The sequence below is a fragment of the Loxodonta africana genome, chromosome 6 (genome assembly GCF_030014295.1).
Source record: "Loxodonta africana isolate mLoxAfr1 chromosome 6, mLoxAfr1.hap2, whole genome shotgun sequence".
NCBI lineage: Eukaryota > Metazoa > Chordata > Mammalia > Proboscidea > Elephantidae > Loxodonta > Loxodonta africana.
In genome coordinates this window covers 1,739,595-1,763,595 of record NC_087347.1, presented here as the reverse complement: position 1 = coordinate 1,763,595, position 24,001 = coordinate 1,739,595, and the positions used below count along the sequence as shown (strand labels likewise).

Below are 24,001 nucleotides of genomic sequence, written 5' to 3'. Positions count from 1 at the left end.
AGACCCACACTGAAGACCCATCAGGATGCTGCACCCTGGCTCCAGTCACCAGGTCTGGGCTTGAGTCTCTGCTCCCTGGGCCTCAGTTTATTCGAAACAAGAACGAGACTAGACGCACTGTCCACCTCTGTCCTCCACTGGCTCCTCTGCCTGCACCCCTCCATTACTGCGGCTCTGGTGTCCCCACAGGGCCACCTGGTTCTGCACCACTTCCGTCTACCCCTTGCTGCACTTTGCCAGCCTGTTTCCTGAAACGGTGGCACTGTCCCCACAGAGAGACAAAAAGGCCTGAAGGGAGAGGCTCAGGGGACTGGGACGCAGGGTCTGCATGGCCAGACCAGCCCTCTGTGAGGACCCAGGGTGTCCCAGATGTGCCACCCCCTCACCATCCTGTCCTGGGGTCCTAGTGTGAGACCCGCAGGCAGGACAGCACAGGCAAGTGGCCCTGGAGGTGCTGCCCACCGCAGGTGAGCAAGCAGGGGGTCTGTGGTACAAAGGGGCCCCTCTGGCCCAACCAGGTCCCCCATCCCACAAAAGCTAGAGGAGTGGACGGCCTCGGGGAACTGACAGACAGATGAACAAGCTGTGGGGCCAGGCCTCCCGGTGCCCATCGCCTCCGTTTGCTCCTGTCTGGGGATCTCCCACACTCGCAGGCCTGACCCCAGGGCTGTGGGCTTGGCACCCTCTTACCTGGGAAACAGCTCTCAGAGCCTTGGAGATACTGGGGGTGGGGCTCTGGGGCACAAGGCCAGGTCTCACACGTCCCTCAGCCCTCGGGGGCTTTGGAGACGCTCAGGGGAGGCTGGGGGGCACAAGGTCCAGTCTCACATGTCCCTCTGCCCTCGGGCGCCCTGGTCTGCTTGAGGCAGGAGCGGGATGCTGCGGCGTCGGGCCCGGGAGGAGGACAGCGCTGTTCTGATCGACGTGGTCCCCGGGGCAGAGAAAGGGGAGTCCTACGGGAGCACAGCCTTGCACGCGGCAGGTGTATCTGAAGTAAGACGCACACAGACAGGGTAGCCGGGTGGGGCGGGGTCCCTGAAGTCCCCAAGGGTGAGCACCCCTGGCTCATGGCCAGGCTCCTGGCCTTTGCCCCCCGCCCAGGCCGGGCACTCAGAGGTTCCTGGAGGTCTGTAGGGAGGATGGAGGGCCCTGGCCCTCTGGCTGCCTGCCCGCAGCCCCTGGACCCTGGGAGCCCCCCTGCTCCCCTGCCCACGTTTTCCTCTCTGACCCTGGGTGGCGGGATGTGGCTGGGGCAGTGGGGGTGGTCCTCACAGTCAGAGGCCAACATCTCCTCCTTCCCTTCCAGCTTAGTGGACCCCCAGCGGACGCCTGCAGGGTAGGGAGCCCAGCCAAGCCCAGGATCGGTGAGCCCCTCCCACACCTGTCAGCCCCGCCTGTGTTGGCCATGGGGGTGGGGACAGTTTCCTGCCAAGTGCTGTGCTGGGGGCAGGCTTGGGGCCTCATGGTGAGCAAACCCACCCTGGGGGACTGCAGGAGTGGGAGGTTCACCCTCGTGTGCCCCCACCGCTCCCTCTCCACCACCTAACATGTTCCATACATACTTGCTTATTTGATTTCTGTCTATTTCCTCCTCTAAAATGCAAGCTCTCTGAGGATGGGATTGTTGATGGATGAATGGATGAATAAACAACTGAATGAGGAAGGTGTGGGCCTGTCCAAGTGGGCGGGACTGAGGGCCAGGCCCCTTTCCTGCAGTAAAAGACCTCACACACAGACAGATGGACAGACGGACAGATGCTGTCCTCTAGCTAATCAGGTCCCTGCACCTGGATTTCCCTCTGGCGCCTCTGCACTGCAAGCACCCTTGACCCCCGGTGTCCCTCAGGCTCACGTGCGCAAGTCTGTAGGCCAGTCCCTGGCAGCAGCGGGCAGCAACTCCCACCGCTGCAGGCTGCAGACTTTCTAGAAGATTCCTGGAGCCAATTCTCTGCTCTCTGCCTGTGACAGTTTCCCCGACTCCACCCTCTTCCCACACCTCTACCCCCCTGCCAATTGGCAGTTTAGGACCAATCCCAAATTCCCTATTTTTCAAGAGTTGTAGGGCCACCTGTCTCCTGGGATAGTGTCACTCACTCTGATAACCTGGGCTGAGATCAGGACCCAGACCCACGATGAGCACGCCCCCCACAAGCATTGCCTGCTATCTCGGTGCTTTCTGCTCTGTTTGGGGGTTCCTCCCTGCTCACCTCTTTAGGTTTATTTTGTTAATCTCGAGCTGATGCTGATGTTTTTTAGTTTGATGCTTAGCTTATTAATTTTCAGTCTCCCTTTCTGATACTGGAATTGAGGCAATAAATTTCCCTCAAATTTTCACACAAATTTTGACATTTTCATTATTTAATTCTAAATATTTTCTATTTCTTTATAACTCTTTATAATTTCTCCATGAGCCATAAAATGTTTAAAAGTATAATTTTTAGTTCCAAATACACAATTTTTTTTTTTTTAGTTCTTTTTAAAACTAATTTCTAATTTAACTGCATTTGTGCAAAGGGGGGGGTTTCCATGATACTTTTTGAAAATAGTCATCTTGCTTTATGGTCCAGTTTTACACATGTGCTTAGAATTGCTGGGTTCAGGGCTCTCTACGTTTCCACTGGATTGGTCTTACTCACAGCTTTGTTCAAATCTTTCCATCCATCCATCCTTGTTATTTTTTGTCTTTTCATGTCTTTCAATTACTGGCACAAGTACCTTACAGTCTTCTTCCATAATGGTGCAATTGTCAGTTTCTCCTTGTGGTTCCTTCATTTACAAACTTTGCATATTTTTTTAACTATGTTGTATTAGAAACAACAGTTACTTGCTTAGTAGTTTCACATAAAAGTTTACAATTATTACATCTTCCTAGAAAATTGTGCCTCTACCTATAACAATGCTTTTTGTCTTAAAGTCTATTTTATCTGATATTTAACATTTTTATTAGGTTTTGTTTGTTCTGTTTTGTTTGAAAAGGGGTAGGGTATGCCTGATATATTTATACTATCGAGTCTTTCTATCCATGAAGATGGTATATTGCTCCATTTATTTAGATGTGTTTTACTTTCTCTGGTCAAAGCTTTGTTGTTTTCAAGGAGATCTTTCTCCTCTTTTAGTAGATGTATTCCTAGGTAGTGGATTTTTAAATGGTATTGTAAATGTTACTGCTTTAAATTTTTTTCATTTTCTATTTGTCACAACTATTTTGAAATAATTTGAGTTTTTTTACTATTGAGATTGTATATAATGACCTTGCCTAAACTCACTTAATTCAAATAGCATGTAGATTCTTTTTTATGCTCTATCAACACTATCATGTTGCTCACAAATAACAGTTTTTTTTCTTTCAAAGTCTTCTGATTTTATTTTATATATACATATATATGTAAACCAAAACCAAACCCATTGCCATTGAGTTGATTCCGACTCATAGCAACCCTATAGGACATGGTAGAATTGCCCCACAGAGTTTCCAAAGAGCAGCTGGTGGATTTGAACTCCTGGCCTTTTGGTTACCAGCCAAACACTTCACTGCACCACCAGGGCTCCGTATATATATATATACGTATATATACACACACACACACAAAAAAAATTTTTTTTGTACACACACACATACATATACATATATATGTATACATGGAGGGGTTTTCTGTGTTTTTTTAATCAGATTAAGGAGAATCTCAATTTTTTTGGTTTGCTGAGCATTTTTACCATAATTTTTCAAATCAAACTTAAAAAAATATATATGTATTTCTTGTACACAGCTTATAATTGGGTCTTCTTTTTTATCATCCAGCCTGACAATCTTTACATTTTAATCAAAGTGTTTAGTTCATTTACACTTAGTGTAATTACCAATATAGTTGCGTTTAAGACAACCATCTTGCTGTTTTTTTCTATTTATCCCATCTATTCTTCATTTGTATATTTCTCCTTCCCTGCCTTCTCTTGTATTGATCAAATATTTTTTTCATTATTCAATTTATCTACTGTGTTACTTTATCATTATACCTTTTGTGTCATTCTTTTCATGGTTACTCGCCAAATTACAAAATTGCAACTTATTCCAATCTACCTTAAAATTGTACTTCTATCGCGTTACAAATTACAAAATAAACTTACAATACTTTGACTCCACTTACCCCTCCCACTTTTTCTTTCTATTGATGTCACACATTACTTCTAGGTATTTTATAAATTCCAAGCAACATTGCTGTTATTGTTGCTTTAAATAATCAATAGTATTTTTCAATAGCTTTATTATATATAATTTACAAACCATAAAGTTGGATGCATGGGAGGAACAGAGCATCCAAGCACTGGACTCCAACTCCCCACGAGAATCTGAGTGTCCCTGCTGAGACGCACAGCCCTTCCCTGGGCCGGGCACCCCACGTTAGCCTGACCTCCTTGCCTCTGTCCCTGTCGGCTCTCAACAGACTTCGTCCTTGTTTGGGAGGAAGACCTGAGGCTGAGTCGGCAGCAGGACAGCTCCACCAGAGACAAAACAGACATTCACAGGGCATGGCGCCAGAACTTTCTGGATAGCCTCCAGGCAGCTGGGCTGCATGTGGACCAGGTACATGGGATCAGTTGTGGGCAGAGCCCTGGTCCCTGCCTCTGCTCAGTGACCTCAGACCCCTCCTCAGGGTGTGGCATCCAGAGCCCTGATACCCTGCTCTATGCTATGCAATGCCCCTCACTGAGTTCCCTGTGGCTGGGAACCACTGACCACAGGAGGCGTGCCCTTCCCCCATGCTGCCTCTCACCCCGTCTGCAGCGGCTCGGATAGACAGCACCTCTTGTCTGGAAGCAGAGAGTAGAAGCTGTGTGTGGGCAAGCCATGCAAGGAGGACTTTCTCTCCATTTCCCACCAAAATAGAGAGGACAGCATTTTAAATGAAGCGTTAATAGCTTGTGACACGTGGTGATCTGTTAGTGTGAGAGTTAACGTGTGGGTTAAAGAAAGGTCTTTGTAAAACAGTCACGTGCTCAGTAGGAAGATTTGTCCATGGAACTGAAAGTCCCCAGGCCAGCCCACCCCCATGGCTCCAGAAGTGCCTGCCACATGTCTACACACGTGCATTCACATACATGTGCATTCACCCCACACACATGCACGCATTCGCATGCATACCACATGCACACATGCACTCCCTCAAGCTCTCACACAGCCCCTTCGTCCCCACAGCATGATGTCCAGGACCAGGACATGGCGGTGCACTACATTCTCCTCAGTGCGCCCTGGGCTGTGCTTTGCTACTATGCGGAAGACCTGCGCCTGAAGCTGCCCCTGCAGGTACCTGGGGATACACAGAGCAGAGGAGGGTCTCAAAGTCCCAAGCCCAAGCGACTGTTACTGGGAGCAGCTGCCAATGCCAACAACCAGGAGGGCTCTCGATCACATCCTCCCACTGAGGCGAGCTGGGTGGGGCTCACAGTGTGTGCTGGACAGGCTTAGGCTGGCCACCTGGTCCACTTGGGGCCCAGACCCCGCAGACCCCTGCTGAGGGCCTGGCACTGCCCTGGGGCGGTCAGTGTGGGGCTGCTTGGTCTGGCTGGAAATATGCCTGGAGGGAGTGGCTCCTAGAACCTCTGGGCATCTCTGTCACCCCCATGTGGCTGACTTTGACTACCCTGGCAGGGGGCTGGACCAAGTGGCTCCTCCTCTGTGTCTTCCTGCATGGAGGGGCCTCAGTCCCAGAATCTACAGCTGAGCAGCCCCTAGAGCCTGAGGCCGCTAGGGGAAGGGGCTTGCCTGCTCCCAACACTCCCGCAGCAGGTCCAAGCTGGGCAGGGAGTCAGGGCCCTTTTGCCTGCTGCCCAGTTTTTGAATGTGCACAACCCCCGCCCCCACCCTGCCTAGTGGTGTTTCCTTGCAGGAGTTGCCCAATCAGGCCTCCAACTGGTCAGCAGGCCTGCTGGCAGCCCTGGGCATCCCCAACATCCTGCAGGAGGAGGTGCCCAACGTGCCCCCAGAGTACTACTCCTGCCAGTTCAAAGTGAGCAAGCTGCCCAGGTAAGGGTGGCCCCCAGGCCACTGGCAGGCCTTGGACAGTGCCCTTTGTGGACAGAAGCACTGGGGTGAATGCGTACATGAAAGAAAGAAGCAATGAGTGTGTGAGCAATACCCAACTTCCCTGAAGCCCTCACCTTTCCTGGGGTTTCTCACCAGGAAGCATGAACTCAGGTGGGCCAGCTCTTGTACTGGCTGGCCATTTCTAGAAGCCCCTGCAACAGTCAGAGTGTGTTGGTTAGGTTGCAAACACCCCCATCTCAGTGCTGGACACCACAAGGTCCATCTCCTGCGGGTCAGGGTCCCTGTCATCACAGTCTCTCAGGCCCCATGCACAGTGGCTCCCTTGTCACAGCCACCATGACCAAAGGTGCAGGACACGGTGTGGTCAGTCCACGCAGCTCCAGGAGCTTCTCCCTGGAAGTGATTTGAGCCACGTCCACGCACACTGGACAAAGCTGGTCACGTGGCCACACACAGACGCAGGGTGGGAAGCCCTCCTTCCCTGAGTCCACACTGCAAGGGCTGGTGCTGGTGACCGGCACTAAAGACCCCCCCACATGGTCTCACGGCCTACCTTGAGGTGGAAATTCCACCTCCATCTCTCTGCCCCCACCCACGGTGCCCCCCGGATTCTGGCATCCCAGCGAGGGCCCTCTGCTCTATCGTGGGTCCTCACGGCCACCACCACCATCAGCTGTCCCCAGCCAGTGTGGTCCTGTGCTGGAGCTCCAGGGCAGCGCAAGGAAGGGCATGTGGCTCCACTTTTCTCCTCCCTGCTGGAGGGGCGTTGCTGTTAGATGCAGTCTAGTCGGTTCCGACTCATAGCGACCCTACGTACAACAGAACAAGAGAGGTGTTGGAGGGGTAGGTGCAAGGATTTCTGTGGCATCTGGGGAGGAAATGACAAGTCAGGCATCAGTTACATCACCAGGCGTCAGGGCGGGGGGTCTGAAGGCATGCATGAGCATGTGTGTGCAGGTCTGTGGGCCTGTCATGTGCTCCCTGGTGCATGTGCTCCCGTGTGCATGTGCTCCATGCGTGCTTGTTCCCAGGTATGCAACTCCTGTGCGCATGTACTCCCACATTTGTGTGCACGTGCGTGTGCATATGATCCTGCATGTGCGAGCCCCACGCATGCCCGTGAACCAGAGTTCAGCGCTCTCACCTGCCGCAGGTTCCTCGGAAGTGACAACCAGGACACTTTCTTCACCAGCACCAAGAGACACCAGATTGTGAGTGGGGGCCCTGGTGCAGGCCCTGAGTCCTGAACTCTGAGCCCTGAACCCTGAACCCTGAACCCTGAACCCTGAACCCTGAACCCTGAGCCCTGAGCCTTAGCCCTGAGCCCTGAGCCTTGAGCCCTGAACCCTGAGCCCTCTCTGAACCCTGAACCCTGAGCCCTGAGTCCTGAACCCTGAGTCCTGAGCCCTCTCTGAACCCTGAAACCTAAGCCTGAGCCCTGAACCCTCTCTGAACCCTGAGCACTGAGCCCTGAGCCCTGAGCCCCCTCTGAGCAGTCTTCCTGCCCCAGAGTTGGAAGCAGAGGCCTCCATGGAGCAGGAAGTGTCATGAGTGATCACGGGGCTACAGCCTCAGGGCTGGGGGCTGAGGCCCACAGAAATGAAGACCCCACTCTCAGAGGCTGCCCCTCACCACACTGCACAGAGGGGAGATGGCCAGGATGGGGGGACGGTGTGGTGGACATGCCGAAGCTGCCCAGTGGAACCTCCAGATACCCCAGAGCCTAGCTATTGGGTGGATAGACTTGTGGGACAGACAGCCAAGGACAGCGAACCCCTAGACCTGGTCGGGGTGGGCCCCACTGGCAGATGAGGAAGGAGCTGCAGACCCCTGCAGCTGCAGCATCCCTGGTGGGGACAGAGCCAGGGTCACATGACACAGGTCAGGCATCCTGTCCAGGGGTGTTCCGCTGTCTGTGGTCAAGAAGTAGCCAGGACAGGCCTGCCAGGGAGCCCCTGCCCCCCTCTGCTGGCCACTGAAGCCACCAAGGACATTTGCCGCCCCGTGGGTGGCCCGGGCCAGAGGGTGTCCACTCCTGACATGGACTGACCCTGGAATGTGGTGGCGTGCACTCCCGCCTGGAGGAGCTGTGAGCACCAGGGGCCGGGTCAGGTTCTGCCGTAACTCTGATGACCTGTGTGACAGTCTCAGCTTCTCTGCTTGTAATGTGGAGCAGTGACTGTCACTGCCCAGAGGGTTTGTGGAGGGAGGAGACCCCAGGAAGAGCTGGGCCCCAGGAAGAGCTGGGCCCCAGGAGGAGCTGGGCCCCAGCTGCGATGGGCTTGCCATCCTCGCCATTAGCACCCTCACTGCCATCTGCCCCAGCCTACCATCACACGACAGTGACCGGGGCTGTCCCCCCACCCCACACACAGCTGTTTGAAATCCTGGCCAAAACACCGTATGGCCACGAGAAGAAGGGCCTGTTTGGGATTGACCAGCTGCTGGCAGAGGGGGTCTTCCGGGCGGCCTTCCCCCTCCATGATGTGAGTCCTGGGAGGAGTGCTGTGGAGGCTGGAGCTCGTGCCTGGGCATGGGAGTGTGTCCCTGGGTGAGGAGGACCCCCTGGGTCCTGCTTTCTACCCCAGGGGACGGGGTCAGTGGGGCCTTGCCCTGTGTGCTGCAGGGCGGGCATGTGACTGGCCCCCTGGGCCCCTGCACCTAGTGCAGCGCCCGTGAGGAGGGGAGGCTGCCTGGGTGTTGGCTGACGGACTTGGTGGCCAGCAGGGTAGGGTAAGCACTAACAAAACCCACACCCGGTGGAGGTGGACAGAGTGCTGAGACAGCCCTTCTCCCGTGGATGTGGGGGGTGGGCTGCGCTAGATTCTGCCCCGTGTCAGCCAGCCTGAGTCGGGGTGACCGTGGGCTGGCCTCTCTCCTCTGAGCCTTGATCCCCACAGCCCCACGTGTCCACAGGGTGCCCAGGTGGTCCATATGAGTCCCTGTAAGAGCCCTGTAGAGCCCCTGCCCTGACCACCCCCTTGTCCCCAGGGCCCCTTCATGCCGCCCCCTGAGGGGCCACAGCCCCAGGCCCTCAACCAGCGCCAGGTCCTCTGCCGGCACTGGGCCCGCTGGGGCAAGTGGAACAAGTACCAGCCTCTAGACCACGTGTGCAGGTACTTCGGGGAGAAGGTGGCACTCTACTTCGCCTGGCTAGGTGAGTCTGCCCTCGGCACGACCCCGCCCCAGGCATGGTCCTCTCGAAGGAGGCCTGCCCCATGGTCCAGTGCCACTCCACCCTGCTGCAGCCCCTCCCCAGCCCACCTTCATGACCCTTTCCTGCGGCTGTGACACTGTCACCGAGCACTTGCTGCTGTGTGGGTCCCCAGTCCCTCCTCCTGCTGTCCAGTCCTGGCCCACCAAATGGTCCCGTGAAGCCCCACCAGAACTTGCCCACCACCTACCTGCCCCCCTGCTCCAAGAGAGGCCGCCTCCTGGGCAACCACGGGCAGGCCCTTCAGGTCCCCCCGCTCTCTGACTCCTTCCATCTCTGCTTTCGGCTCCCTCCCGCCCCATTCCACCCGCTCCTGTTCTGTGCTCCAGACCTCCTTTTCCATCCTTTCTCTTCCACAAACACAGCACGTGTGCCCCCCTAGAACATCCTACTGAGCCACTGACACCAACCTCCTGCACCCCCCCCACCAGGTTGCTGGCTGACCCCAGCATTCCCCCCACCTGGCTCCCTGACACTGACCCCTGGCCTTCTCTCCCCACCTGGGTCCCTGACACTGACCTTAGCCCCCTGCAGGGTTCTACACAGGTTGGCTCCTGCCAGCAGCTGTGGTGGGCACACTGGTGATCCTGGTGGGCTGTTTCATGGTATTCTCAGACACACCCACGTGAGTGCCCTCAACCCAGGCCTTGTCCTGTGTCTCCTGGTGGTGGAGGGACCCCCAGAGCCAGACCTGTGCACAGAGGTGGGGATGGGGGTGAGTGGACACATGTCCCTGCCCTTGAGGGTGTCCCAGAGGCTGACACAGGTGGGCAAGTGTGCCCTGGGCTGATACTGCCCGCCCTCGCCCCCCACCCCATCGGCACCACAAGGATGGGTGACTGGAGGTTCCTGAAATTCCCACGGAGCCCTCTTCTCTCTAGGGCTCCTCCTGGGTGTAAAAGAGGGAGGGCCGCTCCGTGGGCACCTGGGCACCCTCCCCTCAAAGGGTCCCCATGAATACGTGCCACTGGCCCTGGGTTAGGGTCAGACCAAAGCAGACATGCTTCCCAAATATGGCTGCAGGTGGCTTTTGGGAGGCCTGCCTGCCCCAAGTTCCTTCATTTCTCCTCTCGTTTCTTACCACCTTGTTTAATTTTCTTACAGTGAATTAGTGTTTGGGTTTGGATTCTACTTTGTTAGGGAGTGGAAATTTCAGAATGTTACCTCAAAACTAGTCACTGCGTGTTTTTAAAAACGGAGTCTATTTTTTAGAGCAGTTTTAGGTTTACAGAAAAGTTGCAGAGAAAGTACGGGAGCTCATAGGTCTTGCCCCTGCAGCTTCCCCTGTTGCTAACATGTTGCATTCGTGTGGTACGTGTGTTACAATGAAGTCTCTCGTTCATATGAGGGTTCACCTTGTACCGTCCTGTGGGTTTGGATAAATAAGTCATGCCACGTGTCCCCCATTACATACAAAACAGTGTCACTGCCCTGAAAAGGACCTGTGCTTCCCTTGTCCATCCACTGCCCCCCAACCCCGGCAACCCCTCACCTTTTCACCTTTGCATTCATTTTTAAACAACTATTTTTTCATGAGACTTAGGCCTGGCAAAGGCAGCAGTGGGGGGAGCGGGCAAAGCCGGGGCTGGCCGGGGGTGGGAGAGCTCCCCCAGCTCTGCAGCCCCCCTTCTGCAGGCAGGAGCTGTGCGGCAGCACCGACAGCTTCCTGATGTGCCCTCTGTGCTCAGACTGCCCCTTCTGGCTGCTCTCCAGTGCCTGTGCCCTGGTCCAGGTAAGAGGGGTGGGGGTCGGGGGGAGCCAGGGTGGGGCAGGGCGGGCGGCATGCCTCGGGTTCTGTTCCTGACCCCCTCTGGGTCACCCTCTAAATGCGGGGCCTCCTCTCCCTCCCCTGTGCCCGGGGCCAAGACTGGCACTGCCTCCCAGCGCTCTTGCAGGCCTGCACGTGGCATTTCAGCACTTACTGTTGCCATCTTTACTGTGTATAACTAACCAAGATCAGCGTGCAGCTCCCCCACCACCTGACCTTCTAGTTCGGGCTTCCCGAGGGTACAGGGATCCCCTCAGCCTGCCTGAGACAGGTAACCCCGAAGCTCTCGGGGTACAGGCAGAACTCCCCACTTAAGGGCCCCGGTGGGAGACCCCGGGGGCAAGACTCCCTGCCCACGCATGGCCCAGCCTGCAGTTTGGAGGTTTTCCGTGTGAACAGCAGCTGCCACACCCCACCCACTGGACCCAGCACCCCACATCCACCAGCACCCCGGAACATGTCCTGAAGGCACAGCTCAGAGGGAGGGGAGGAGGGGTGGGCAGGAAGCCCGGGCACTCTCTCCGCCCCCGCAGGCTGGCCGGCTCTTCGACCACGGGGGCACCGTCTTCTTCAGCCTCTTCATGGCACTCTGGGCGGTGCTGCTGCTGGAGTACTGGAAACGCAAGAGTGCCACGCTGGCCTACCGCTGGGGCTGCTCGGACTACGAGGACATGGAGGTGAGGACAGCAGGGTGCGTACGCTGCTTGGCCCTCCTGGGGCCCTGCTGAGACCCACTCCCTTGCAGGAGAGGCCCCGGCCCCAGTTTGCCGCTGCAGCCCCCACAACGTCCGTGAACCCCATCACTGGCGAGGAGGAGCCCTACTTCCCCGCGGGGAGCCGCGCAAGCCGCATGCTGGCTGGCTCTGTGGTAGTCCTGATGATGGTACCTGCTGCCCTCCACCCCTGCCCTCAGGACTCCAAGACCTCACTGCCCCTGAAAGGCCCTGGGTGCTGGGTGGCAGGGGGCCAGAAGGGGCTGGGCTGTGGGGTCAGGGGGCTCTGGGAGGTTTCCCCTCGGAGATTGCCTGGGGACCCAAAGACAGAGAGCAAGGACAACCCCAGCCTCAGAGCCACCATTCCTGCCTCAGCCTGGGAGGGTGGCTGGAGTGGTGGCCAAGAGGCTTCCTATAGGAGCCCCCTCCCCTCTGAAGCAGCAGGAGTTCCCAGTTTAGGGCCAGTGAACTTCAGGGGGCGGGGGGGGGGGTTGGTGTTCAGCAACACAAACTATCGAGAACAAAGCCATGATGAACTCCCTTGATGCACCAAAGTCATCCCCCCATCCCGCAATTGTAAAGGCAGTCTCTGCCCAACCCCACCTCTGCCTGATGACCCACACAGAGGGGGCAGACCACAGCCTGGGGTCACGGGCGAGGCTGAAGAGGGGAGCAGGGAGGCTTACTGGAGGAGGAAGCACTGAGGCTGGTGGACATGGAGGGCTAGGGGGGCCAGTGGCCACATCCAGCACCCCTGTATCCTGCGTCCCGTGCCCTACAGGTGGCAGTGGTGGTCATGTGCCTCGTGTCTATCATCCTGTACCGAGCCATCATGGCCATCCTGGTGTCCAGGTCGGACAACACCCTCCTAGCAGCCTGGGTGAGGTCCTGCTCCTACCGGGCAAGGTGGGGACGCTGACCACGTGCTGGCCCTGTGCTGACCAGGCCGTCTCCCACCAGGCATCGCGCATCGCCAGCCTGACGGGCTCCGTGGTGAACCTCGTCTTCATCCTTATTCTTTCCAAGCTCTACGTGGGCCTGGCCCACGTCCTGACGCGCTGGGGTGAGCTGGGCCCCCAACCGGATGGACTCGACCGTCACTCCTAAGTGGATGACCCTTCCCCAGAGGGCCTACCAACAGCCCCAATGTGGCCCCAAACAGCCCCTAGCCGGGCACACGTTTGCTCGGGGGCTGCAGGCTGGGGTTTGGCTCTCTGTGATATTTGTGTGTGTGTGTGTGTGTGTGCCCGCGTGCGCATATATTTGTGCATGTTGTATATATGTGTATGTATGTTTACGCACAGGCGGATTACCCAATAAGCAAGTTAAGCACGAAAGATCTGGCGAAACCCATGTGAAAGTGTGCACTACAGATTAGTAAGTAAGCACAAGTCAGCCCGTGCTTACCTTGCTGACAGGGTCATCCATCCTGACCAGGGACTGTAAATTTGAAAAGAGGCTTTGATTCTGTAGGAAGGTGCTGTGGGGTTGGGAGAGACACAGATGCCAGCCATCCCTAGAAGCAGAGTCTTTGGTGTGGTGAAAAAATGTGTACGTGTGTGTATATATATGTATGTGTACATATTTGTGTGTGTTTTTTTATATGTGTATGTGTGCATATAAAAAAAAAAAAAAAAACCCGTTGCCGTCAAGTCCATTCTGACTCATAGTGGCCCTAGGGGACAGCGTAGAACAGCCCCACAGAGTTTTCAAGGAGCGCCTGGTAAATTCCAACCGCTGACCTTTTGGTTAGCAGCATAGCTTTTAACCACTACGCCATATGTGTGTGTATGTATGTATGCACGTGTGTATACGTGTGTACATGTGTGCAGTGGGGCCCCTGCGGCCCTGCCCTCCCTGCAGCCCGCCCTCCCTGACCCCTGTGGCCCCGCCCCTTGGCCCCCAACTCCCTGGCCACGCCCTCCCTTGCTTCTGCAGTGGGATGGGCCTGAGCCAGTTCTTTGTGTGCAGAGATGCACCGGACGCAGACCAAGTTTGAGGATGCCTTCACCCTCAAAGTGTTCATCTTCCAATTTGTCAACTTCTACTCCTCGCCCATCTACATTGCCTTCTTCAAGGGCAGGTCTGCGCCACCTCTTCCTCTCACCTGGGGTCCAGGGACTGGGAGAGGGAGGGGACACAAGGCCGGGGAGGGGGGATGGGCCGTACTGGCCGCCTCCTCCCAGTCCACCTGGGGAAAGCAGACTCCGACTTTGGACTGTCTCCCAGCCTGGATTCCAGGCGGAGCACGTGGTTCCCACCTGCCAGGTTGCCCCAGGTCCAGGGAAGGGTGGGTGGGCTGCAGGAAGGAGACCCAGTGGAGTCCCCCTACTTGGTGACTGCGGGACCCTGATTTCACTGCAGGTTTGTGGGTTACCCAGGCAACTATCACACCTTGTTTGGGGTCCGCAACGAGGAGGTGAGTGTGCCCAGAACGAATCCGACACACACACAGACTGTAAGGGTCTCCCTATACCCCCCACCCCACAAAGCCAGATGCCAGCCTCCCAGCTGTCCACTGGGACCTCGGCCACGTCGCCACTCTGCCCCCAGACCCCCACTGGGAACAGCCGTCTACACCTTTCCCCACATTAACATGGATGAGTCTGTGCCATTGTGACAAACCACCAGCCCCTGGGGCGCTCAGCCGGGAGGGCAGAGGCCCTGAGGCCGGTGTCTCTCCCAGGGCTCGATCCCCCTGCTGTCTCCAACCCCATCAGCACCAGAGGGCTGCGCTTGTCTTGACCTCACGACTGTAAAAGCCGGGGATGAGGCCGTGTTTTCAGAAAGTGCAGAGGGTTTGGGGGAGGAGGAAGCACCTGTTGTATTTCAGGGCCAACCCCGAGACAGAGACTAGTGGATGTGGGCAGGAAAGCAGGGAGTGGGCAGCAGACACCTAGGGGGCCTTCAGGAGGAGTCAGCCTGTGGGCCCTGAGCTCTATCCTGTGGGGTGGCCCAAGACAAGGTAGCACACACCTCACCCAGGTGGAGGGCCTGCGGCGGGTGTGTCTGGAACCATTGGACGGGGCCTCTGGGCTGGGCCAAGGAACATGGTGACGCTCCAGCAGCACCTCACCTAGAAGGTCTCCTTTCTGCTGAGGAGGTGGGAGGACAGAAGCTTTCCACAGGGCTGGGCCACGACCCAACTTGACGAGGGAGGGACTTCCAGGACCACAGAGCCAGGGATGAGTGCTGTGGGGCTCAATCTCATGGGTGTGACTGCAACCGTATGGAGCATGCAGCTTTCAGTTACCAGGAAAATTTCCCAACTCAAACTTAAGCAAAAAGGGGGGCTTGATTGGCTCATGTGCAGAGTTCAGGACTTAGGGGCTTCAGGTGTGGCTAGATCCAGGTGCTTGAACAACGTTGCACCGCCTCCCCCAGCACTGCCATGTTTTCTGTTGGGTTCTCCCTAACACCCTCAGTGCATGCCCACACCCTCCAGCTCAGCGCCCTGGGCCCAGCTGCTTTCCTAGGACTCTGGCTAAGAGCCCCAGGCCACCTCTCACTGGCTTGGGCTGGGCCAGAGTCGGGTGCTGATGGTAGGGCCTGTATCTCGGTTACTCTCCAGAGCTGGAGCCTAGAGAAGCCCCACGTGACCCCATGGGGGTCCCCAACGACAAGTGGTCCATGAGGCACACACAGCAGTGCCCCTGTGGCCGTTTGCATGCATGGTCAGTCGGCTAGACTGGGGGCTCAGAGCAAGTGGGGGGTCTCTGCAGTCCTCAAGGAGCCCAAGGCCCTTCTGAAGGGGGGAGGACATGGAGGTCGGTGGATACAAGGGCTGGTCCCCCCTCAAGCTGACCAGAAGCCCTGCTGCTGCAGTGTGCAACTGGGGGCTGCCTCATCGAGCTGGCACAGGAGCTCCTGGTCATCATGGTGGGCAAGCAGATCATCAATAATGTGCAGGAGATCCTTGTCCCGTGAGTCCCCTGCCCTCCCAGCCACCCCCTCACCCCCCCGCCACGGGCTCTGTGATGCCCTCACCCATGCTGTGGAGCTTGCTGGGAGACAGTCACAGCCCTGGACCTGTTCTAGCTGGAGGGACTGAGGTCCTGGGCGCACAGCTGGGTGATGGCCCCACCTCCCCTCTCCCCACCCCCGTCGGTTCCCCCGGCCTCCAAGGCAGCACTAGAAGGAGGAAATGGGGGGCAGCTGAGTATCCAGAGGGCGTGGGGCTGGACAGTGACATTAAAGAAGCCCACCTGTGCATGTGCTCCCATGGTGTCTGCCCCCCAACCCTGACGCAGCCCTCACCCCTCTTTGCCTTCCCCTGAGGAACCCACCCCTAAGCGCAAGAGAGCAAAGCTGATGTCTGTAGGGCACTGCAGGGCAGAAGAGGGGAGCCCCCACACCCCAGAGAGGATTCAGACCCTCATGAAGTCCATCCTGTGAAAGCCTCGACCCTCCCCGAGCCCTCCTGAGCCCAGACCCACCCTGGGCCACCCCTGACCATCTTCCCACCTGATTGGAGCAGACACGAGGACCCCCTTGGAAGAACAGGGAACGTTCTCCCATCTGTCCTCCTCCAGGAAGCTTCAAGGCTGGTGGCAGAGGTTCCGGCTCCATTCCAAGAGGAAGGCGGGGGCATCGGCAGAGGCTGACCAGGCCCCCTGGGAGGCCGACTATGTGCTTCTGCCCTTCGAGGGCTTGTTCGATGAGTACCTCGAAATGGGTATGAGCCATGTCAGTGGCCATGGCCGGCCTGGTGGGCAGGGAGGGGTGCCACGACCCTGTCGAGGTCAGCCTTGAACCTTTAGGCCTCTGGGGGTGGGGATGGGGACAGAGGGTCCTGCTGGAGCCAGGCCTGCCCAGAACCGGGAAGGAAAGATGGATCAGGTGGGGCAGGGGCACCCAGAAAAGTCAGCCAAAGATGGGAGGGGACGGTGCTATGGGCAGAGGCTTTGTGGAGTATTGGGGCAGCTGACGGGGCTCTCCTGAAGTGGCCTAATCTCCCCACCGCCCCAGAAAGCATGGCCAGAGCCTCCTGTGGCAAGGGAGAAGCAGACTACTCGGTAGAGCAGGTGGGGGAGAACCTCCAAGATAAAAGGTTGCAGCTGATTTTCTCCAGAAACTTCCTTAGTGCCCACACTCTTTACTGACCCAACAGGTGTCGCCTTGCTACAGGATGAATAAGGGCAGGAGGAGGGGCTTAGAGGGAAGCAGGGGTTGCAGAGGGGCTGAGTGAGACTCAGCGTGGGTGCCAGGGAAGCTGGGCAGATGTGCACAGGAAAGGATGTCCCGGGGCCTCCGGAAGGGTGCCTGCGAAGGGTTTGTGGCCATCAGAGGGTCCTCGTGGCCAGGGGCGGCTAGTGCAGACAGCCGACGCCAGGCGCAGCGGTGACCCGGGTGCTCCTGCCCTGCAGTGCTGCAGTTCGGCTTTGTCACCATCTTCGTGGCCGCCTGCCCACTGGCGCCGCTCTTCGCGCTGCTCAACAACTGGGTGGAGATTCGCCTGGACGCGCGCAAGTTCGTCTGCGAGCGCCGGCGCCCGGTGGCCGAGCGCGCCCAGGACATCGGCATCTGGTTCCACATCCTGGCGGCCATCACCCAGCTGGCGGTCATCAGCAACGTGAGCCGGACCCAGAGGGGCCCTAAACGGGGGTGGCCAGGGAGGGATGGTCGGGGAGAGGGGGGTGGGGCTCACGCGGCCTCCTGGGGGAGCCAGGAGAATCGGAGAGACAGGGTGGAGGCGAGGGAGACGAGACACCGAGGTGCGGCGCGGGACGGGGCTTTCGGGACCGACCCCCCAGCGCCCGCCCCGCCCCCCCAGGCTTTCCTGCTGGCCTTCGCGTCCGACTTCCTGCCGCGCGTCTACTACCAGTGGACCTGCGCCCGCGACCTGCGCGGCTTCGTCAACTTCACCCTGGCGCGCGCCCCGCCCGCCTTCGCCGCCGCGCACAACCGCACCTGCCGGTCAGGCCCCGCGTGGGGGACACGGGAGGCGCCCGCCCGAGGGGAGTGGGGGACGAGGACAGGGAAGGGCCCCGGCCCTCTGCAGGACTTCTGCGACATCGGCTAATACCGCCGGGTGAAGGGGTGTGATTACAATCCATTCCTTTCACGGTATAGGCTTATTTCCCTTTTCAGGTCGCTTTTTTTTTTTTTTTTTTTAGGTATTAGGGACATTTTAGCAACATTGTCTTGCCACCCATGAGCACAGAATGTCCTTCCATTTGCTTAGCTCTTCTTTGCTCCTTTCAGTGATGTTTTATCCTTTTTAATGTACACGTCTTTGACTTCTTTGGTCGAATGTATTCTTTAAATGCTACTGTCAAGGGACTTGTTTCCTTCATTTCCTTTTCAGATTGCTCATTGCTGACATACAAAAACCTGACTGATTTTTGCTGTTGGCCTTGTACCGTCCTGCCACTTTGTTGACTTCACTTAGCTCTGGTAGCTTCTTGTGGATTCTCTGGGGTGTTCTATATAGGATCGTTTGTGAAAAGAGAGAGTTTTCCTTCTCCCTCCTTGATTTCAACACCCTCTATTTCCTTTTCTTGCTCAGCTGCTCCGCGAGAGCTTGCAGTGCACGACCCAACAGCAGTGATGAGAGCGGCCCTTCTTGCCTTGTTCCTGCTCTTGAACAGCAAGCTCTCACTCTCCCTCCGTTGAGATGATGTGAGCTGTGGGTTTTTCATAAATGCCCTTAATCGGGCTGAGGAATTTCCCTTCTATTTCTAACTTGTTGAGTGCTTTTATCATGAAAGCGCATTTCGATTTTGTCAGATGCCTTCTCCATGTCGACTGAGATGATCACGTGGTTGTTTTCCTCTGTTCTGTTGATGTGTGTGACACTGATCGACTTTCGAATGTTGAACCTCCTTTGCATTCCCGGGATAGATCCCACTTGATCATGGTGTATAGTCCTTTAAATAGGCTGTTGGATTTGGTTCGCTAGTATTTTGTTAAGGGTTTTTGCATCCATACTCATAAGGCATATTTGGTCTGTATTTTCTTGTGGTGTCTGTCTCTGATTTCGGAGTCATGGTAGCCTACAGAACGAGTTAGGAAGAGTTTCCTCATCTGTGTTTTTGAAAACCTGAAGCAGAACAAGGTTGGAGTTACTTTTTCTGTACGTGGTTGTTAGCTTCTCTTTTGGTACCTCTCACCGTTTTGGCAGGCTTTGGGTCTGTTCTGATTTTCTGTGAAGCCACTACTCTGGGATGATAAGGAATATGATGTGACCGCTGAAGTGGGTCTCTTCGCCAGTGTGATACAGCGTGTGTTGTGAATTGGGCCCGTCTATCAGAGGAGGTAATCTGGTGGTCCAAACTGATACAATCTGTTAGTTGTATTAGCTCTGGCCTCCGTGACTGGTATGCAAAACCAGGTCCCAGATGTGTTTTCATACCAGTTAACCCATCTGGACCCTCCGGATGATGCAGGCAATGCCAACTCTATGCTACCCCTTCGCCCCTGGGGTATGTCCGATTGTGCTTTGCAATTGTTGCCTCCTATTGTGCTAACAGTCTAGGACCTTGTTCAGTCTAGCGCTGCATGGCCTGGGTTCCCCCATGACCACTCATTTCATGACCATTCTTTTCATGGCTATTTGTAGGGAGTACATTAAAGCCTTTACTTGTGGTTCCAGTCTCCTTCTGGTCCCTGGAGAAGGTTCTTTCAATGCACATTGTGTCTTCCTTTAATTTCCAAAGGGATGTCCATAGGGCAAGACCTAAGACCGGAGAGCTTTTAATGGTCCATTTGTCTGTAACCCACTTTCCTGGCCATTGGCCATAGCCCATGGACTGATGTAAACTCATACCATGAATTTTGGTGGCCCTCAGTTCTTCCATAACAGCCAAGAACACAGCTTGCAATTCCCCCCCCTGAAGCCAATTTGCTCTTACCTTCTTCCATCAGGATCTTATGGTCAATCAGCCGCAAAGCTGTAGCCCTCCAGACAAGAGCTGGGCCCTGTTCTGGTGAACTGCCATCAGTAAAGGAGGTAGATTGCTTAGCTTCCAAGGGCACTGACTCGCATGGAGGGAGGCTCCAGAGCCTCCAAGTTGTCTCACTTTCGTGGGAAGTGGTGCCGATCCCAGTTCAGCTTAAGCCTGTGATGTGTTGGCTGTTGGTGTCCTGAATATGTGCAGGTCAGGAGTGAGCCTCGGGGTGCGGACTTTATGCAGAACTAGGGGGCCCAGCACTGTCCTCCCCAGGACTCCTCCATATGCTCTGGCCTTCAGGGGCCCCTTTTTCCAGTTCTCCTGGACTTCTCGGAGTTGCAGCCATCTGTATCATTGTTCCACCACGCTGCTCACTGACTGGGGCTGACCTTAAGATAAAGCCTCAAAGAAAAGGGGAAAAATGGGCTGCACCCCTCCACAATCCACCTGCTTGTGTTTACTTTTCAGAGTCCTCAGGTACTTTTGCACTTTGTCCAGAGCATAGCCAGAACTGGCCTCAAACATGGTATTTTAAAGTCTGTCTGATAAACCCCTATTTTGGATCCCCTGTGGGTCTGTTTCTGGTTACCTTTTCTTGTCTCCTCGTGTGCCTGATCTTACCCCCCCCCCATGTGTCAGACCTTGATTACGAAATTAAAAATGATTTGAGGTCTAGAATAATCTTATCTTTCTTAAGGAAGAATGCTGTTTTGTTTTAATTAGGTAGTTGGGGCAGAGCAAACCCAGATCATCTCCATCCACTTTCAGGGACTGGGATGATTTGGGCTTGGCCTTGAAGGGCAGGCAGGTCTAGTCCTGGTTTATCTTTACCCCAGAGTGTAGCCGTTCAGGGTCCCAATCCAAGTGACGGGCTTTAAAGTGTAACAGCAAAGCTGTGCCTGTCGTGCTCAGCTTTCTCAGTCCTTACAGATGCCCCTGAGGAAAAAACCTAGCTCACTTCTCCCAGCTTTCTTTTCTCTCAGAATCCGTCAGTGGGCTCCCATTCCCCTTAGGATAAAGACAGAGTGCCCACTGTGGCCTTCGAGGCCCTGGGGGCCACCCTACCCTCGCTTCTAGCACACAACACAGCCCCTTAGAGGCACCATGCCCCGTCTCCCAGGCACCGGTACCACCTTGACTCCCACCTGTCTGCATTGCTGTCTGAGGTCTGTCCTCCCCGCCTCCACCGGGAGGGCAGGGACCACATCCACCTGGTCTGACTGCATCCTTGCTGTCGGGCTGCAGGGACTAGTACCGTTTCAAGAACGGAAAAGGCTGTCTTCCCAGAAGGCGTGTGGCTTGGGGCAGGGACGCTCAGAATGGTTGACTGCAGAGGCACTTGTGACCACCCTCGTGCTGGGTCCCACCTGGGTTCTCTGATTCCTGCAGGTACCGGGCCTTCAGGGATGATGACGGACACTACTCCCGGACCTACTGGAACCTTCTGGCCATCCGCCTGGCCTTCGTCATTGTGTTTGAGGTACCCCAAGGCATCTGCTGTTTCCTCCAGTGGCTCCCCCACTGGGAGGTATAGATGGGGGCATGGTCAGCACAAGGAAAGGAGAGGTCTCAGTGCTTTCTGCTCTGTCCTTGGTCACAGCTCCTCACTGTACCTCCTCTCCCCTCCGGAAAAGTGGAGTTCACCCTCCCAGGCTGTCCCAGCCAGGGTGCAGATGTCGGTGCACTCAGTTGCATGGGCACACAGGTGGGCGTGGGCTCCTGCCTTGGGCCCTGCCCCTCCCTGTGCTGCGCTCCAACCCAGCCCTTACCTGGGTAGCAGGGCCCGGGGTCCAGGCTGCAGCGGCCCCACATTTGGGTTAGAGTGGGCGGGGTGGGGGCCTCTCACCACCTGGCCTTCTTCCAGCACGTGGTGTTTTCCATCGGCCGACTCCTCGACTTCCTGGTGCCCGACATACCCGAGTCCGTGGAGATCAAGGTGAAGCGCGAGTACTACCTGGCCAAGCAGGCGCTGGCTGAGAATGAGGTGAGGCCCCCAGCCCCCGAGTTCCTCCTGCTGTCTCTCCTGCACCCCGGTCATCTCTACCCTTCACCCCTTGGGAGGCTGGCTCCAAGGCGGGGCCACTGCTGCAGCACGGAAGGTGGGACAAGCCCCTTTAGTTGTGTTACTTTTTTTGGTTCAATCCAGAACCTGATCACCCACCCCTTTCTGTGCCTGGCCCTCCCTGCACACAGGCTCTCTTTGGGATACACGGTGCCAAGGACGATAGGCCCCTAGGCTCGGAGGCACGTCTGAGCCCACAGGCCTAGGGTGCCGGCCCCTCCCTTTCTCAGATCACAGGTGCCTGGTGGGGTCCCAGCTGTGGAGACACAAGCCAGGTTCCACCCTTCGCTCAGTGTCCCCAGAGGCCTGGTGCCTCTGCTCGAGCATCCTGCCTCCTAAGTCCTAGTCATGGGCTTGTAGGGGGCTGCCCGGCATGTCCCTGCTGTCCCGTCAGAGCCCCGAAACCAGCGGCCTCCTTCCTCATACTCCCCTGCCACCTGGACCTCATGCGGCTCCATGCACCCCAACCCCTCCCATGGCCCCCTCCCTGGGACTAGCTCTGGCTGCCTGTGCCCAGCGGTGGCTCTGCTGCACCAGGTCATGCGCTGCAGCAGCTGGGGCTCCTGGGAAGCCTGAGGAACCAGCCTCTTTTTTCTGGCCAAAGCTCTGCCCGCCTCACCCAGTTGGCAAAGCAAGTGCAGAGCCTGGATGGGAAACTGCTTGGCGCCTGGAGGCCCCTGCGCTACCCCCACCTCTGCGACAGCCAGCGAGGCCAGCAGCTTTGGGGCTTCACCTCCCACACCCGGCCCTGGACTGACCTCTGCCCCCAACATTGGGATGGCAGGGTCACCCACCACAGAGCACCTACCCCACCCTCAGGCCACCCTGCCTTTCCCTCAGGGCCCTGGCCAGTTGTCCAGTCTTCTCCCCTCAGCCACTGCCCACCCACGTGCCTCTAGCCCTGAGTTCTCGGGAGCTCTCCCCCCTCTTCCAGCCCTCCCACTGTCCCCAGCACCACCCCCCACCACAAGGCCTGCAGCCAGTGGTCCCCAAACACAGAGGGTCAGGATCAAGATAAGTGAAAGCAAGAGGCCTGAAAGGCACCGTGTGCAATGTGGGGTGACCCTCTTGCAGGGTTTTCCTGTTGTGCGATTATCTTCAAAGCTGGGCGCATGCGAGGCACTGCTGTGACCTGGCCCAAATGGCCTGACCCATGTGCTGCCTCCTTGCACTGAGCTGAGCTGGAATAAACACCCTTGACAGACGCGTGCTCACCTCTGTGCACTTCTCTGGGGTCAATTCCTAGCAGCGGAGTCAAGCTGGCAAAAAAATGTGGCTTTTCCAACGCTCTTGGCATACCTGCTACCTTCCTGCCCAGGCACCATCTGACCAAGCAGCACCTCACCAGGGGTGTCGCTGGGAGGTGGCCAGGAGCGCGGCTGAATGCAGGTGGTCAGTCTTCATTCTGAGGCTCTTCCAGCACAGCTGTGCCCACTAGGCCCCTCTCTCTCTCCAGGAAGATGGCCCCTGACCACCACGTGCCCCTGCTGGGCAGTGTGAGGCCTCAGCGAACACCACTCAGAACACAGTAAGAGCTTGACCAATACCACAACCGACACGTCCACAGCCAGCTGCTGTGCTTCTGAGGTTCTTAGCATTGTTTACGCAAATAAGGACATGCTCAAGTCCTAAGTGTGTGCATCCATGATTCTCACCAAGTGGACATACCGCCATGATGGGACCCTGAGGTCTGGTGTGCACCGCCCCCCCTTCCTGGCACGGCCCTTTCCCACCTCGGCCTCCCTCCATCCACCCTTTCATGTGAGGCCATCTGTGCTGCTGGGGTGACCTGCTTGCCCCAAAGGAGGGCCCCATGACAGCCTCACCCTGCTCTTGACTTGTGCCTGCTGTTGGGACTGGGCGTGTCCTCCCGTGGTGGTACGTGTGGAGGGAAACTGCTGGGTGAAGAGGCAAACACGTGCTGGGCTCAGAAGATGTCGCTCACCCGCTTAGAGGGGCACAGAGAACAACTGGGATGGTAGAGGAGAGACAATCCCTCCACTCAACACCCCTCCCTGCCTCCTTTCCCCAAAGGCTCCCAGCTGAGCGCTTTCACCTGTGTACAGGGCCCCTTCCAGGCAGGCCACCAAGTGGCTCCACCAAGCAGCTCCACAATAGGGCTGGTGGTGGAGGCCGTGCAGACAACCCTGAGCTGATGGCCTCCCGACTGCTGGGAAGGAAGGAGACAGGCTGGCCCCAAGGGAACATAAGCCTTGCATGGGGACGTCAGGCAACACCTGCACTGTGACCCTCACCTTACACCAACTGAGAAACTGTTGAAGATGGCAGGTGCTGGAAGGACCAGGCTG

The 24,001-nt window shown here is 56.7% G+C and overlaps 1 protein-coding gene across 1 annotated transcript; it reads left to right on the top strand.

Moving 5' to 3' along the window:
• Window positions 1-869: 869 nt before the first annotated feature.
• On the top strand, window positions 870-23,848 carry ANO7 (anoctamin 7). The gene is made up of 27 exons (XM_064287378.1): window positions 870-984; window positions 1,307-1,364; window positions 3,484-3,486; window positions 4,443-4,582; window positions 5,195-5,302; window positions 5,886-6,022; window positions 7,197-7,254; window positions 8,419-8,529; window positions 9,035-9,200; window positions 9,792-9,882; window positions 10,893-10,989; window positions 11,559-11,702; window positions 11,771-11,908; window positions 12,520-12,618; window positions 12,699-12,801; window positions 13,710-13,821; window positions 14,103-14,157; window positions 15,564-15,661; window positions 16,271-16,413; window positions 17,105-17,310; window positions 17,512-17,654; window positions 21,020-21,110; window positions 21,495-21,614; window positions 21,824-21,878; window positions 22,087-22,229; window positions 22,316-22,472; window positions 23,727-23,848. The coding sequence occupies exons 1-27, from the start codon at window positions 877-879 to the stop codon at window positions 23,846-23,848; spliced, it is 3,006 nt and encodes a 1,001-aa protein (XP_064143448.1). The 5' UTR covers window positions 870-876.
• Window positions 23,849-24,001: the final 153 nt, after the last annotated feature.